Source organism: Narcine bancroftii, chromosome 9 (assembly GCF_036971445.1).
Source record: "Narcine bancroftii isolate sNarBan1 chromosome 9, sNarBan1.hap1, whole genome shotgun sequence".
NCBI lineage: Eukaryota > Metazoa > Chordata > Chondrichthyes > Torpediniformes > Narcinidae > Narcine > Narcine bancroftii.
In genome coordinates, this window is record NC_091477.1 from 102,333,509 (window position 1) to 102,351,503 (window position 17,995).

At 38.0% G+C, this 17,995-nt stretch overlaps 1 protein-coding gene across 2 annotated transcripts in view; it reads left to right on the top strand.

Moving 5' to 3' along the window:
- Positions 1-17,995, top strand: part of chrd (chordin) — a 215,032-nt gene that overhangs the window by 189,477 nt on the left and 7,560 nt on the right. For both annotated transcript variants that reach the window (XM_069897075.1, XM_069897076.1), the window contains 11 exons: positions 6,361-6,467; positions 6,699-6,815; positions 6,916-7,072; positions 8,237-8,478; positions 9,606-9,719; positions 11,866-12,072; positions 12,180-12,273; positions 12,514-12,564; positions 15,432-15,535; positions 16,582-16,684; positions 17,021-17,175. In XM_069897075.1, coding sequence (XP_069753176.1) covers positions 6,361-6,467; positions 6,699-6,815; positions 6,916-7,072; positions 8,237-8,478; positions 9,606-9,719; positions 11,866-12,072; positions 12,180-12,273; positions 12,514-12,564; positions 15,432-15,535; positions 16,582-16,684; positions 17,021-17,175 — 1,451 coding nt within the window. The remainder of the gene's footprint in view (positions 1-6,360; positions 6,468-6,698; positions 6,816-6,915; positions 7,073-8,236; positions 8,479-9,605; positions 9,720-11,865; positions 12,073-12,179; positions 12,274-12,513; positions 12,565-15,431; positions 15,536-16,581; positions 16,685-17,020; positions 17,176-17,995) is intronic.

Below are 17,995 nucleotides of genomic sequence, written 5' to 3' on the forward strand. Positions count from 1 at the left end.
GGTGGTATGCAAACATTGTACTGTGAGTTATACCATATTTGTACTTCATTTGTTCAAAAGATAATAAATTATTTCCCAAAAAACAATTTTATATTCTTTTAATTCCTTTTCTCTCCCATTCTCTAAAGGAAAGGTTATCTATTGTAAAAGGGATTAGATGATTTTGCGTCAAATATAATTTTGGTAGTTTGTAATTTGTATTTTTCCTTTCTACGTGAATCTTCTTTCAAATATTGAGCAGATGGTGCAGCACTGGTGAATTTCTATATTGCACCAGTTTTTCATCTCATTTATAAAGTATATGTTCTGGTACCTTCTCCCCTATTTTATCTAGCTCTATCTTGATCCATTCTGGTTTTTCCCTTGTTTGATAAAAATCTGATAGATATCTTAATTGTGCTGCTCTATAATAATTTTTTAAGTTTGGTAGCTGCAAACCACCTTGTATGTACCATTCTGTTAATTTATCTAGTGCTATTCTTGGTTTCTCCCCTTTCCATAAGAATTTCCTTATTGTTCTCTTTAGTTCATTGAAGAATTTTTCTGTTAAGGGAATTGGTAACGATTGATATAAGTATTGTATCCTTGGGAAGATATTCATTTTAATGCAATTTCCTCTTCCTATCAGTGTTAGTGGTAAATCTTTCCAATGTTCTAAGTCATATTGTAATTTCTTCATTAATGGCTGATAATTTAATTTGTATAGATGGCCTAGATTATTATCTAGTATAATACCTAGGTATCGGATTGTTTGTGTTTGCCATTTAAATGGTGATTCTTTCTTAAACTTTGTGAAATCCGCATTATTCATTGTCATCGCTTCATTTTTATTTGCGTTGATCTTGTACCCTGATATTTCTCCATATTCCTTCAATTTCTTACATAATTCTTTTATTGATAATTATGGGTCTGTCAAGTATACTATGATGTCATCTGCAAATAGACTGATTTTATATTCCTTCTCTTTTATTTTTATCCCTTTTATTTTATGTTCTTATCAGTTCTGCCAATAGTTCTATTGGTAAAACGAACAGTGAAGGAGATAGTGGACATCCCTGCCTAGTTGACCTGCTTAATTTAAATTGGTTCGATATATATCCATTTACTGTCACCTTCGTCATTGGTCCCTTATATAATGCTTTAATCCAATTAATACATTTCTCTGGTAGGTTGAAGCACTGAAATACTTTGAATAAATAATTCCATTCTACCCTGTCAAAGGCTTTCTCTGCGTCTAAAGCAACAGCCACTCTTGGTATCGTATTTCCGTGTACTGCTTGGATTAAGTTAATGAACTTACAGACATTGTCCGTTGTTCGTCCTTTCCTTAATAAATCCAGTTTGATCTAGTTTCACTATTTTCGGTACACAGTCGGCCAATCTGTTTGCTAATAGTTTTGTTATTATCTTATAATCTGAGTTAAGTAGAGATATTGGTCTATACGATGCTGGTGTTAGTGGTTCTTTCCCCGTTTTTGGTATTACTGTAATCATTGCTATTTTACATGAATCTGGCAAGTTTTGTGTTTCTTCTATCTGATTTATTACTTCCAAGAGAGGAGGAATTAGTAACTCTTTAAATGTTTTATAGAATTCTATTGGGAGTCCGTCCTCCCCAGGCATTTTATTGTTTGGTAGCTTTTTTAATATATCTTGTATTTCCTCAATTTCAAATGGTTTTATCAATTTGTTTTGCTCCTCTTGCAATTTCAGTAGTTCAATTTTAGCTAGAAACTCATCTATTTTGTCTTCTTTCCCTTCGTTCTCAGTTCAATATAATTGCTCGTAGAATTCCTTAAAGTTTTCATTGATCTCTGTTGAGTTATATGTAATTTGTTTGTCCTTTTTCCTTGATGCCAATACCGTACTTTTAGCTTGTTCTGTTTAAGCTGCCAAGCTAGTATTTTGTGCGTTTTTTTCTCCTAGCTCATAATACTTCTGCTTTATTTTCATTGTGTTCTTCTCCACCTTATACGTTTGTTGTGTTTCGTATTTTATTTTTATTGTCCGCCAATTCTCTTCTTTTTGTTGCTTGTTGCTAGTTCTTTTTCTGTACTTACTATTTCCCTTTTCAGCTGTTCTATTTCCCCATTGTAGTCCTTTTTCATCTTAGTTACATAACTTATTATCTGCTCTCTGATGAAGGCTTTCATTGCATCCCATAAATATAAATTTGTCTTTCACTGATTCCATATTTATTTCAAAGTACATTTTAATTTGGCATTCAATAAATTCTCTAAATTCCTGTCTTTTAAGTAGCATGGAGTTTAATCTCCATCTATATGTTCTTGGTGGGATGTCCTCCAGTTCTATTGCTAATAACAAGGGTCAGTGATCAGATAACAATCTAGCTTTATATTCCGTTTTTCTAACTCTCCCTTGGATATGGGCTGACAACAAAAACATATCAACCCTTGAGTATGTTTTATAACTACTCGAATAATATGAGTATTCCTTCTCCTTTGGGTGTTGTCTTCTTCATATATCCAAAAGTTGCATTTCCTGCATTGATTTAACCATAAATTTGACTACTTTGTTCTTTCTGCTCGTCTTTTGTCCAGTTTTATTCATCTTTAATCCAAATTAAGGTTAAAGTCTCCTCCTATCAATATATTCCCCTGCGTATCTACAATCTTCAAAAAAATATCTTGCATAAACTTTTGATCCTCTTCATTAGGTCCAAATATATTGACCAAATTCCAGAGTTCTGAATATATCTGACACTTTATCATTACATATCTCCCTGCTGGATCTATTATTTCCTCCTCTATTTTGATTGGTACATTTTTATTGATTAATATAGCTACACCTCTGGCTTTTGAATTATTTGATGCTGCCGTTACGTGTCCTACCCAGTCTCTCCTTAATTTCTTGTGTTCCACTTCAGTTAGATGTGTTTCCTGCACGAATGCTATATCAATTTTTTTCTTTTTTCAGTAAATTTAATAGCCTCTTCCTTTTGATTTGGTTATGTATTCTGTTAATATTTATAGTCATATAGTTCAACATGCCATCTCATACTCTGTTTACATCTCATTTCCACTTCCTCACCACCACTTTTCCCCTTTTCTCCATTTTCATTTCTCAGTTTTCTTTTTTTGAATGCACTGTATGACAACACTTCTAAAACATAAAATTCTTCAGCCACTCCCACATTTAAAATTCCCTTAACCCCAAGTGTCCCCCCCCCTCTCTGAGTCGCCCCCTGTCCCTTGCTGGACAACCACAACTCCCCTCACCATTTGGACTGCGAACCCGTTCGCAAGTGTCAAATGATTTCGCAGTGACTGTTATTCTCTCCCACCCAACCCCCTCCAGAAAAGACTTTTATCTTCACATTACAACAAAGCTTCCCCTCTTTTCTTCTCTTTTTCTTTTTTAACCCCTCCTCTTCCCCCTTCTCTCTTACTTCCCTTTTCTTCCCTCCTTTAGTTCTTACTTATACATTATTTTTACATCTTTATATGTAGTTTGTTGTTGTTCTTTGTTCTTGTTACATCCCTTCATCTCTCTTTCTGTCTTTCAGGCGTTCTGCAAATTCTCGTGCTTTCTCCGGATCCGAGAACAGTCTGTTTTGCTCCCCCGGGATAATTATTTTAAGCATTGCTGGATATCTTAACATAAATTTACAGCCTTTTTTCCATAGGATCGATTTTGCTGCATTAAACTCCTTCCTCTTCCTTTAGAGCTCAAAACTTATGTCTGGGTAGAAAAATTTTTTTTGACCTTTGTACTCCAGTGGTTTTTTGTCTTCTCTAATTTTATTCATTGCCTTCTCCAATATATTTTCTCTTGTCGTGTATCTCAGAAATTTTACTAAAACGGATCTTGGTTTTTGTTGTGACTGTGGTTTCGGGGCTAATGTTCTGTGTGCCCTTTCTATTTCCATTCCTTCCTGCACTTCTGGCATTCCCAGGACTTTTGGGATCCATTCTTTTATAAATTCTTTCATATCTTTGCCTTCTTCATCTTCCTTAAGGCCCACTATCTTTTTATTGTTACTATAGTTTTCCATTATATCTATCTTCTGAGCTAACAACTCCTGTGTTTCTTTAACTTTTTTGTCACTCGCTTCTAATTTTCTTTTTAAGTCGTTCACTTCCATTTCCACCGCCATTACATGTTCTTCCTCCTATTCCTCTGTGCAGAGCTTGGTCGTCTTCTTCTTCTTCTCCTTCTTCTCCTTCTCCTTCTTCTCCTTCTCCTTCTTCTTCTTCTCCTTCTTCTCCTTCTTCTCCTTCTTCTTCTTCTTCTTCTTCTCCTTCTTCTCCTTCTTCTCCTGCTCCTTCTCCTTCTTCTTTTTCTCTTCCTTGTATCTGTGTCTCTTCTGACTTTCTTGTTGAGCTGCTTGTCTCAGTTTGTTGGGTATTTTGTTGGGCTGGTTATCTGTTGGGTCACCTGCTTCTGTTTTTCTTTCTCACCCCTCCCATTCCTGTTGCTTTCTTTATCTTCCAGCTGGGAGCCCTGCTGTCGGGCATCTCTCAGCTGTTCGTCCACAGCTGGGCCCCCCTCCCATCGGTGTTCTCCTTGTCATGCGCAGTTACGTACCTCTGTTTGGCTCAGCCATTTTTGCAGTCCCGCGGTTGGTAGGTCGCGACTCTGCGGGGTCTCCACTAACCTCAGGGAGCGGGCTCCTCTTTCCACAGCGGGACCCTGCTTTTTCATGCAGGTAAGGCCTTCACTTTTCTCTTCCAGCGTCTTTCTTTCATTTTTTTCCCGTTGTTTTTGGTTTTTCTTTCTTAGGTACCATTTTCTCCCCACCTTTATCTTTTATTTGTTGTGTTTTGTGTATCTGGAGCTTTGTTTTTTCTTCACTTTTTTTCTTCTTTTCTGGAGAGGGCTGGTATTCTCCTACTGGCCACTACTCCATCACGTGACTCCTCCCAGCTTTGCTTGTTGAGGTATAATTTAGAGTCACTATTCAGAGAAACATATGACAGAAAGGGCAAGACTGCCAAATCATCAAGCATATTTATTTTTGAGTAGGTTGTGTATTAACAACCACCCCTGTTCCTCTCCTGGGTGAGGGGCCGAAACCACAAAAAAAATTGACAAAACTGAGCAAAATTTTACTGCAACTCCTGAAGGAAGTTTAATAAACTTTGGGAGAACCTGACTGCCTGTGGCATATTATAATGTAATTGTAACACATCATCTTCTTTCAGGAACATTCCTATGTGAAGATTCGTAATAATTGTAGACCCATTAGTTTCTGCTGGAATTTATTCCAAACCACTGAATAAAGAAATAATTACTGATCCCAGTTAGGGTTAGCAGAGTGGAATACATCTGCCTTAAAAAACCAGCATTCCGTTCAGAGCTGGATTTTACTTCCAGATGATCTCCAGAAAAAAAATACTTTTCACTCTTTTCTTTCTTTTGGCTTGGCTTCGCGGATGAAGATTAATGGAGGGGTAAATGTCCACGTCAGCTGCAGGCTCGTTTGTGGCTGACAAGTCATATGCGGGACAGGCAGACATGGTTGCAGCGGTTGCAGGGGAAAATTGGTGGGTTGGGGTTGGGTGTTGGGTTTTTCCTCCTTTGCCTTTTGTCAGTGAGGTGGGCTCTGCAGTCTTCTTCAAAGGAGGTTGCTGCCCGCCGAACTGTGAGGCGCCAAGATGCACGGTTTGAGGCGATATCAGCCCACTGGAGGTGGTCAATGTGGCAGGCACCAAGAGATTTCTTTAGGCGGTCCTTGTACCTTTTCTTTGGTGCACCTCTGTCACGGTGGCCAGTGGAGAGCTCGCTATATAACACGATCTTGGGAAGGCGATGGTCCTCCATTCTGGAGACGTGACCCACCCAGCGTAGCTGGATCTTCAGCAGCGTGGACTCAATGCTGTCGACCTCTGCCATCTCGCGTACTTCGACGTTAGGGATGAAAGCGCTCCAATGAATGTTGAGGATGGAGCGGAGACAATGCTGGTTAAAGAAAATAAGCAAAGCTGTATGCTGCTCTATAAGGGAAAAATACATTTTTATGTAGAGTCCCTCATATCTAATGCATTTTATTTGTCATGAATTATTATATAAATGTCACTGTTATTTGGGCAAATAAAGTGGTGCCAACACAATTTCATTTGCCATTTTCTCTGTGAGAAAGTTTAATGGGAATTTGGCCACATTTTTATATAGGTCTCTAGATATGAACTGAACCCTTTTGGAATGAGGTCAGAACTTGAAGAAGAGCATAAACAGAAAGACCACTGTGCCTCCTAATGGTTAATCATTGAGAATTATTAATGTTGATATTTCTGCAAGATTCATAGTACCCCATTACTTTCCTTAAACAGTAATCATCTGAAGCATTGATATGTATAAATATATTTAATATGGTTTAAATTTTTCCCATTCCATTAGCTATTCAGAGTGTACTTTCAAGTGGAAATTCTCTCACTCCGACCAAAACTGGAGCTGTTGGTTCAGCAAAATTTACTTTACACGATAATGGGACCCTTGAGTTCCAGGTAAAAAAAAAGTTGCTATTTATTATGTGAGCACATTTACAAAAATTACTTGTTATAATAGCTCTGAGATTTTCCGTTATAGACTGTTTTCTTCTTTGTTTAATACACTATTTTAGAATTCCATGAAATTTATTTGTGTTTTGATTGTAATTGTAGATTAAAAATATTTGAATGTAACCAATTACAAACATCATTGTGAAATAACACTGGCAAATGAATATTATGCTGCAGGTACAAGTAGCTGGCACTGCGAGTGAAGTCACAGGACTCACAATTGAAACAAAGCCTCGGCGAAGAAACAGGCGCAATATTTTACATGATATAACTTCTGATTTCAAGAATAATTTCGTAAGTACTCCTATCTCTTAAAGAAAAAGAAAAGTGTACGGTCATCAATAACTAGCTGTCAACGTGTTATAAACTCTAATGGTTTGATTTACAATTTCAGGCCATCGGAGTTAGCAACAATCTAAATGCCAGGGACATTCATATGCTCTTACAGAATGAGCTCTTCATCAATGTGGCAACAAAGGAGTATGAAGAGGGAGAACTGAGAGGACAAATCAGTTCTTTACTGTACAGTGGCCTTCAAGCAAGATACAATGGTAAAGAAAATACTTATCCCAACAGCTATTCACCTAAGAATCGGCAGAACAAACCCCATTTAACAGTCACCATTGATTTAAAACAATATTTCTATTCAATTAGAAATTTTAGAATTTGAGTTTTATGCCCAAATTCAGTGCTTTCACCAGCTAATTTTTAAAAATGTAATAGAATCAAAAAAACAATATAATGATGCAAAAGAAAATGTGTACTCTGGAAATATGAAACACAAGAGTTAATGTTGGAAATGCTCAGCAGGTCAAGGAATGTCTGTTAATGAAGATATAGCGTACCTGATTGCACTGATCCCAGATCTGTCACGCCAGCCCTGCAGCCAAGCTAAATATGTATGGCTGCACAGCCCCCTTGCTCCTGCTAATGTTGTCATGAGAGCCTTTCTGCAAGTCGCAATGGGTTACAAGCAACGAAAAAAAAGGAACAGATGGGAAAGAGTAAGAACCGGCAATCAGACTGCTGTGAAGGTCTCTGGCATTCGCACCAAAAGGAGACCTGTTTACTGTTTAAACATGTCATGTGCTCATTTCAAAAGAGGGGAACAAAATCAATAATTAAACATTTTAAAGAAAGAAAATTAGGAAAATTATTTTTAAATAGTTAATTAAAGCATAAAAATACATTGAAATAAAGAGCCGACAGATGGGATAGCTGAAATTACCTTTTAAAGGTCTGTGACCCATTCAAGTGAGTGAGAGTACACTTGATCCACCAGCTATGGTTGCAGAATGCAACCTTCAATCTATTCTTGATGTTTGTGCTGCAGTTGACAGGCATGGAAGGAGGCCTGAAATGCACTCTCATGTGATGCAGTCTGCTGCCTGAATGATAGCCAGTTCTGGAAAATCTGCAGTGAGGTATTTTCTAAAGGCGAGTTATTTAAAATATACCGAGAGGAGTATTCTGTCAAGCGAGTCTTTCCTGGATCATGGGATAGGTACCATTGGCTTTATTGGGAGATCACATGGAATGACATGAGTGGATTAGGGATGTCCGCTTTTGACAATTATTATATCTCTTCCATAATTCGTTCAATGAAAGGTTCTGGTTGTCATTAGAATGATTTTGTGCAGTGATTTTTAACAGCACAATACTGACTAGTTTAAGAAAAACATGAAATACTAATGCAAACAACCTTTCTTCTACAGAGCTGCCAATACCATTGGCTGGACAGTTTGTGATACCCCCTGTAAAGACTGGATCAGCAGGACATACTTGGGTATCTTTGGATGACCATTGCCACCTGCACTATGAGATCGTTGTGGCTGGGCTGAGTAAAGCTGAAGATATCACCATCAATGCACACCTCCATGGATTTGCTGAGATTGGGGAAATGGATGAAAGCAATGGTGAACATAAGCAACTCCTTAAAGGTTTTTATGGATCAGAGGTGATATTTTGTTTAAATAGCATTTTTTTTTTATAAATCAAAGTCATTTCAATCATTTGGATGGGAAGAATATTACCAAAAGCAGCACCTTCGTGACATCAACTTCAGAGTGGAGACACAAGAGACTGGAGATGCTGGAATCTGGAGCAGTCAATAGGTCGCATCAAAACCCTGAACTCAAGGATGGGATTATATACTGGTACTTCAGTCCTGAAGGAGGGTTTTTATCTGAAACATTGACTGCCAATTTCCCTCCATGAATGGTGTCTTATCAAAAACATAGCTATTTATTGACAACATATTCCAATTCGCTGAAGTATTCCATGATTTCTTGATCTGCTCTGAATGATCCGATCCCAGTTTACCTGCTGTTAGAGTGTTAAGACTAACGGAGCATTCTTAGGTTTTAGAGAGAGATCGGAGTTATTTTCCAACCTTTGTTTCTAATAGCTTCAAAGTTCTCGGGAACAAATGTTAGGTGAGAACAGATTGGAATCCACAGTCCATGCTAAAGTCAAATCTTCCATATTTTCCCTAAGTAGGCTTTTCACAAAATTAACTACTTTTTATAAGAACAGATCCAATGCATAGGCACATGAAAATCTCCACACTCTCCATGAGGAATCACAACTAATTCTGGTTGCTGAAGTTTGTGGATCCAAGCCTCAGGGAAAGGCAACATCTTCAGTAGCGCCTGGAAAAATGTACTAATTTTTAAAAAAGTTGTTCTACCGCAAAAATAGATTTTCCTCTCCAATTCCTCTCATAACAAGAACTGCAATATTTCAGGTGGTCATAGTTTCCATCCTGATCGTTTCCAGATAACATTTAGTTTGGCATAAACTTGAAATTCATTCCATTTTATATCTCATAATAGTAATCAGAGCTCCTGGCATGAAATAATTATATTTGAATGAAGTACAAGTAATAAATAAAGACATTGCTTTGATTTCTGTCAAAATGATACATATTAAGAAATTTATGGATTGCAAAAGTTAGTTATTGGTGTATTTTTAATCCACCCAATACACACAAGAAAATCATAAATCATTTAAGAAATATAAGGAACTTTGACTTTCACATTGCGTCTAAAGAATATACTTTGTGATTATTTAATTTACTTTTAGGCTCAAGGAATATTAAAAGATATCAGCACAGATCTTTTGCGACATCTCAATAGAGGAACTGCATTTATTCAAGTTAGCACAAAACTTAATCCCAAAGGAGAGATACGAGGGCAGGTATGTACTCGTGTTAATAATTGGATGCAATCATTCAGAATGGTTACAGAATGATATTCATAAATGGTTAGATGGACAAAACAACGGCAAATGGAATTTAATCGAGAAATGTAAGGTGATATATTCTGGGAAGACTGATAAGGTTGGAATATATACAATGAATGATAGAACCCTGGGAAATATTGCAAATCAGGGGGACTTTATTATACATGTTCTTGGATTTCTGAAGACAGCAGGACGGATAAAAATTTAAATAAGTAAGTCTACAGACGTTGTGAGAATAATTTACACAAAAATGCTGGAGAAACTCCGCAAGTCACATAGTGTAGTAAAGAAAAAGATACAAAATCGCCCCCTTGGTATTACAAGGTGATCCCACTACCAGACGCATGTTTCCTTCTCCATCCCTCTCTGCCTTCTGCAGGGACCGCTCCCTCCATGACTCTCTTGTCCACTCATTTTTTCCCTCTAATTTCTTCCTTTTTACCTATCCATGTGATTGCAGGAAGTTCTACACTTTTACCCACTCCTCTCTCCCTCACCATCCCAAATAGTCCTCGAGTCCCCAAATAGTCCTCCCAGTGAAGCAACACTTCACTTATAAACTTACAGGAGACCCCTACTGAATTTCTCTATCGGAGAAAATGGATGCAGGCTGGGAGATAGTTTCATTGAGCACCTTCACTCTGTCTGCTGCAATAGCAGGGATATCTTAGTGGCCAATCATTTCAACCCACTCCTACATTTATGTGTCTGTCCATGGCCTCATCCACTGCCAAGCCAAGGCCACCCACAAATTGTAGAAACCCCACAAAATATTCCCCATGCCTCTGTCTGCTTTCCTCCAGTTCTCCAACACCCCCCCACCCCATCCTTTCTATTCAGAGAGCTATCGCCTTCCCCTATCATTTCTCAGCTTCTTTTCACTTGTGCCCTTCCACCCATTTCCACCTATGATCTCTTGCTGTGAGCCTGTGCTCCTCCCCCTGCCCCTTGACCCACCATTTTATTCAGATGCTTGCCTGCTTTTTGCTCATAAGCCCGGCATGTTGGTTATGTATCTTTAACTTTGCTACACAAATAATGCTGCGTGATTTGCTGAGCTTCTCCAGTGTTTTTGTGTAAAGCTCAGATAAAAAGGTGGTAAGGAGACCTACAGGAAGGACACAGCCCAACTAGATGGGGCATGGAATAGAAGAGCAAGGATGCTACAAAGCAACAACGTTATATAAAATATCAGGCCACGGCTGGAATGCAGTGTTCATTTCTGGTAGCCACATTATAGGGAGGAAGGGGTTGCATGGGTGAAGGAGCAGAGCAGATTCACCAGGATGATCTCTGAATGGAGATTCAGCTATGGGGAGAGATAGAAAAGCTGAGCTTATTTTCTTTGGACTGGAGAAGGCTGCAGAGACATGACTGGGATACGCAAAATTATAGGGGGCAAGAATAGGGTAGGTGGGGAGAAACTTTTCTCCTAAGCAGTATACCAGAGGATATAAATTTAAAGTAAGAGATAGAAGGGAACTTGCGGATGATTTTTTTTCAACGTGGCCAGTGCTATCACAGAGTTGCTCTCACCTCTTTGCTAACCTTGGAGCCCAAATTATAACTGGCATAGATTTGGTGGACTATAGTGCCAGTTTCTTGCTATACGAGTCTATCACTTTGAAACTAAGGGCATCGAACTGGAAAGTAAATGTAAAATTAGGTAAAAGAAATATCTAGTTCAGTTAACAACTGCTACACAGTGTAATTCCAGCAATTTATTTAAATAAATTATTGTTTTATCTAGAGTTAATCCACTTGAACTTTTGCTTTATTGTAAAATGGGATCAGTTTGTGATTTTAAAAATGTTAAAATCTGGCACCTATGGGGATTGGTTGATACTGGATAAGTGTATTTTCCGGTTGCTTGAGATTGAATGTTGCATGATTGGCGAACTAATGGCGAGGCACGCCAATTTTAAACATACATAATTTTTACTTATTGTTTTCCTTTTGTTTCTGTCAACAATTTTTACTTCTTATTTTCCTTTTGTATCTGTCATCTGCTTGAATTCTGGATAAGAGAAGTTTTACTGTATTAATTGAACTCTGAATTCAAAATCACTATTAATAATATTAAAACTATGATCTTCTTCAGGTGCTCATTCACAACCAGTGTGAGTCGAAAGGATTTATCACACCTAAAGAACCTGAGTATGAAGATGATATTTTTCAGGAAATTAAACCTGATATGGAAGAGTTGAAGCAAGATCAAGATTCCTGTTTCTTTGAAGGGCAATGGAGAGCCCATGGGTCGCAGTGGGCTCCAAATTATGACCAGAAATGCTCTGTCTGTAGTTGCCAGGTGACGCAATAAAAGCCAGCTTGATTGTGTAAAATTTGGTTTATTTTGTGAATTTTTTTTAGCATGACAGTTTTACTCACATCATCTGTATTTTTTCACTGTTTCAGAAAAGGACTGTTATATGTGATCCTATCATATGCCTTCCTCTGAACTGCACAGATCTTGTTCCCGTTGAAGATAAATGCTGTCCTGTTTGCCAAGGTGTGTTTCTATTCAGTAGGAAGTGGTGTGTTAGAGAGAAACGGTAATTGTCTGAACTCATCATTATGCATTTGAGTAAATTAAATACTGGATACATGTAATTTATATATTTAGTTAAATATCAGACCGTCAACTTATCAAACAATCAAGAATTAACTTAGTGGAAATGTTATTTGTTGCATCATAAATCCTCTCAAACAATAATTTAATTGATGCCTTGTTCAATTATAATTTGAACAGAGAAAAATGAAGAAAAAGATGAAAAGAAAATAAGGACAGAACAGGTTGAAGGTAAGTTTGCAACATAATTTAATTGACAAAAATAATGCATCTGATTATCCAATTGTAAATGAGTTAATGTTTTATCAATATTTACATTACTACATTGGAGCAAATTTAATCTGTGTGTCAGATTGGTATTGAGGAGGGGCATCCTCTAGTTAGGCCTTCACACTGCTTCTCAAGTGCTTATTACTAAAGCAAAATTATTCACCTAGTGCATATTGGTGCATGGCCATTATTTGCCTGATAGCCTCGAGGTTTAAGCACATGGAAATCTATTATTTTCTGAAAGTGCACTTTGCTTGCAGAGTTTTCCATCACATCTTGTAACAAGTTTTGAGATTAGAAATGACTATTGCAAAGCATATTAAATATTTGCAGCGCACGGTACAATTCGAGGTCCAGAAATTTCCCTTAATCCGTTGTCTTGTTTAAGTAAATTTTGTTATTGATGTTTTGGTTTGAGACATTGATTATATGAGATCAAGCATTCTAATTCAACCAATGATCGGCATAATGGGTCATGGCATTAGGATAAAAGATGCAAGTAGCTTCTATGGATTGGGTGTTGCTAAGAAATGGCAGCATTTTTCACTGGCTTACTGAGGTAAAATAGATGTGTAGCAATGAAGTCGACTGAACATTGTTTTGCCACATCATGAATTATGTATTAATGCAGTGATTAATAATGGTGTGATTATATTTTTTATGTGAGCTAAGATTTCTAATTCTTAACAATGATGTTTCCTACTGCATTGAGAATGTTTCGTTGTTGGTTTCTGAGGGGAAAAATTATTTCTGATGATTGCTCAGAAGGAACCAATCTAGTGAAGTACATTCAGAGTTTTAAAAGAAAATCTGAAAATAACATGTGGCAGAAAGGTGTTATGCATCCTTGACTCAAGTGCTTAGACTAGCAGATTGTTATGAGTAAATTGTTGGGACTGAGGACTGATAAATCCCCAGGGCCTGATGGGCTGCATTCTAGGGTGCTTAAAGAGGTGGCTATGGAAATTGTGGAGGCACTGGTCGACATTTTCCAAAGTTCCATAGATTCCGGGGAGGTCCCTGAGGATTGGAGAGTGGCTGATGTGGAGCCGCTTTTTAAGAAAGGAGGGAGGGAGACAACGGGAAATTATAGACCGGTCAGCCTGACGTCAGTGGTGGGGAAGATATTGGAGTCCATCATAAAAGGAGAAATAGCAGAACACTTAGTCAGTAATAATAGTATAAGGGCTAGTCAGCATGGATTCCTTAAGGGTAAGTCATGCTTGACTAACCTTCCGGAATTTTTTGAGGATGTGACAAAGAGGGTGGACTCGGGAGAGCCAGTGGATGTGGTGTATTTGGATTTCCAGAAGGCCTTTGATAAGGTACCGCACGGGAGTCTAGTGGGCAAGATCAGGGAGCATGGTATTGGAGGTAAGGTGCTGACATGGATAGGAAATTGGTTAAGAGATAGGAAACAAAGGGTTGGAGTAAATGGGTCTTTTTCAGAATGGCAGGATGTGACGAGTGGAGTGCCTCAGGGATCGGTGTTGGGTCCTCAGTTGTTTGTAATTTATGTTAATGATTTGGATGAGGGGATTATAAATAACATGAGCAAATTTGCAGATGACACTAAACTGGGTGGCGGTGTGAGGAGGATGTAAGGAAAATGCAGAGGGACTTGGACAGGCTGGAGGAGTGGGCGGCTAAATGGAAGATGAATTTCAATGTGAACAAATGTGAGGTTATTCATTTTGGGGGAAGTAATAGGAAAGCTGAGTATTATTTAAATGGAGACAAGCTAGGGAGTGGGGAAGTGCAAATGGATCTGGGTGTACTTGTTCACCGGTCACTGAAGGCTAGCATGCAGGTTCAGAAAGCTGTGAAGAAGGCAAATGGAATGTTGGCTTTCATAAAGAGGGGATTGGAGTATAGGAACAGAGATGCCCTTCTGCAGTTATACAGGGCCCTGGTGAGACCCCACCTGGAGTATTGTGTCCAGTTCTGGTCTCCAAACTTGAGGAAGGACATACTAGCTATAGAGGGTGTGCAGTGCAGATTTACAAGGTTAGTTCCAGGGATGGCAGGGTTGTCATATGCAGCAAGGCTAGAAAAACTGGACTTGTATCCATTGGAGTTTAGAAGGATGAGGGGGGACGTGATTGAGGTATACAAAATCATCAGGGGGATAGACAAGGTGAAGTCTGATTACTTGTTCCCAATGATGGGGGAGACGAGGACTAGAGGGCATAGTTTAAGAATACAGGGTAGGCCCTTAAGGACGGAGATGAGAAAGCATTTTTTTACCCAGAGAAGTGTGAATCTGTGGAATGCTCTGCCACAGAGGGTGGTAGAGGCGGATTCGCTGACTATGTTCAAAAGAGAGTTAGATAAGACTCTTGTGGGTAAGGCTGGAAAGGGGTACTGATGGTAATGATCAGCCATGATCTAAAATGGCAGTGCTGGCTCGACAGGCCAAATGGCCTACTCCAGCTCCTATTGTCTATTGTCTATTGTCTATTGTTAACACTAGTTTCCTAGCTGGTGATTTATGAGCAAATGTGATTGTGAGAAGCAAGACTCCAAGGGAAATTAGAGTTGCTCTAACTTTCCCCTTTCCCCCTTGATGATGGAAGATGATGTGACATCCCAAGAATGATGCATCCCTGCTGGAATACTATACGCTTTTGTAAAAAGAAAAGAGAGGGAATTTTAAATGAGCATTAGGAATTTTCAGCCACCACTTTTAGGAAGATTTGTTTCCATTTTCATTGGGATAATGGCTAGTAATACCATTTTATATTTTGGTTAAACTTCTGCTGTGCCCATGGATATAACAAATGAAGCTGAAGTAATTCCAATAAATAATCCTCTTTGTTATATTCCAGGCTGCTACTTCGATGGGGACAAGAAATGGCATCCCGCTGGGACAACCTGGCATCCATTTGTCCCACCATTTGGTTACGTGAAATGTGCAGTCTGCTCCTGTAAGGTAGGAAACTCTTGCAGACCATTTCTTTTTGTGACAGAGATGAGCATTTTCCTGAATAATTTACTGTTTCTATTAATAATAATGTTCTAAGGAGGAAATTTAAAAATGAACAATTATTTTTCACTTTAGCACTCTCTATTTAGTGAATGTAATGGCATTTGAGTGGCTTCTACCATTCTATTGTAAACTTATGGGAACAATGTCAGGAATTCTTTTTGCATGTGTTGAGGAACATTGTTATTTGAACAAATGATATCAGAATTGAAGTGTATATGAAGTGAGTTAGATTGAGCTTTGCAATTTTGTGATTGATTAAATGAAGATCTGAGTTTAGTTAGTTAAGCAGAGAAAAGATAAAATAATAGAAATCAGTAGGATACATCAGGAGAGCTAGCACAAGTTGATGCAGTTACAGAGAAACTCATTCTTAATTACCAGGACGAAACATGCAGTTTTGCAGTATTTGTGCATGAACTCCCACTTCTGAAATTCAGCTCCATTGACTTAAATGGAAATTTAAGAATTTTAAAGAAAGGGTGTGTAATGTGCACATGGATGAAATTAATGCACAGATTTTTAAAATCACATTTTCAATTTATCAATAACCCCAAACCTTTTTGTTTTGAATGGTGGAGAATGGCATTAAGATTAAAAAAAAGATTGATCAAACATTTCTGCACAATTTCAAGGCACTAAATTGGGCCTGAAATAGGAAATCTTTAGGGGGGGGGGGGGGGGAGAATTATCTTTATTGCTAGCTTTAAGTGTGTGGGCATATCAGGCACTGATTGTAGTCCATTCACTACATTTCAATCTGTGGGAATCATGGAGCCAAGTGCACAAAGGTGAGTACAAATAGGTACCAAGAAATCTACACACACTTAAAGGAAATAGTCAAAGTTGAATTTCTCCTCCTGGGAATCTGGATAGAGAAGGAGATCGTTTTACTAACAGGAGCAACATTAATACTTGCATGGAAGTTCCCATATGTTGCCATGATCAGAGCCATATAAAAGTTAATATTAAATATTTCTTGTGTTTCAAAGGGAGCAACTGGGGAAGTTCATTGTGAGAAAGTTCAATGCCCAGTTCTGCCTTGTAGCCAGCCTGTTAGAAAGAATGCATCAAACTGTTGCAAGGAATGTCCAGGTTAGTAGTTTGTACTTTCTTACTATGGTATATATAAGAAAAAAAGTATACTTATGTAGCATATTTCATGACTTCTGGTTGTCCCAAAGCACCCCACTTTTGAAGTGAAGTCACTGTTGAATAGAAGAAGATATTTAAAGGACTTTAATTAATTGGTTGGAATTGTCTTGTCATCACTAAATGGCCAATTGCTCAAATGTTTGTGTCCAGCAACATCAGCAACTTACCAAAATGTCCCCCCTGTACCCAAAGTACATTACAAATCAGAAATAGACTCTGCATAGTTGTGGATCGATACCCTGAACTTGCTTCTGAAATTTGCTTTTTTTACTACAGTTACAGAGGTTACCCCTTTTGACCACACAGACATGATGCAGGCTGATGGGCCCAGGCCCTGCAAATTTGGGCGTCATATGTACATGAACAATAATAAATGGCATCCTGAAGTTCCTCCGTTTGGGGAAATGAAATGCATTACTTGCTGGTGCGATGTAGGTATTCTATTTAACATTAAGAATCAGACCATATCAAAAAGCTGATATTGCTTGAAATGTTATTACTTAATTACCAAGATGCGACTATGAAAGGCATCATTTATTCTGTTTCAAAGTTAGAAAATTAACTCTTGCTCTAAGATTGTCAGTAAGATTTATGTGTTATTACATTGGTGGTTTAATTCTGTAAGTTACTGTTGAATTTGATTGGTTGGCTCACATTAGAAAACATAAATGTATCGAAACACAAGTGCAAAGTGTTTGACTAGATTGGCGGAGTACAGCTTTCATCTTCACCCTTTTGAATTGCCAGAAGCATTAAACTAAATAGCTGAACTTCCAAACTAAAACTGCAATCCTTCCAGCTGATTCACAGCAGTTCTTCAAAGCTTTGCAGAAGGAGGATCCCCCTCCTCTCGGCTCTAGCAAGCTTCATTTTCATTATAGGAAAGAAAATAAATTAAAAAAACAAAACAGCAGTTTATTATTATCCCGTAAATGTACAATGTTATCAAATAATCAAATTATACACTAGTACATTGTACCTCAGATTTGAGATACAGGCTGTAGATTTAACACAAAAACAAACCTATATAGAATGACACTGCTACCTAAACCACAACTTCACTCCCAGAGACCCAAGTTGAATTCTAGCCTTTGTATTGTCTGTGTGGAATTTGCATATTCTCCCTGTGACTGCATGGTTTTCTTCTAGGCTCTCAGTTTCCTCCCATGTGCCTTTGGTGTTTAGGTTATGGATGAAGGTGAATACAGAAAGAATAACAAATGGATAAATATAGGATTAGTGTAAAAGGGT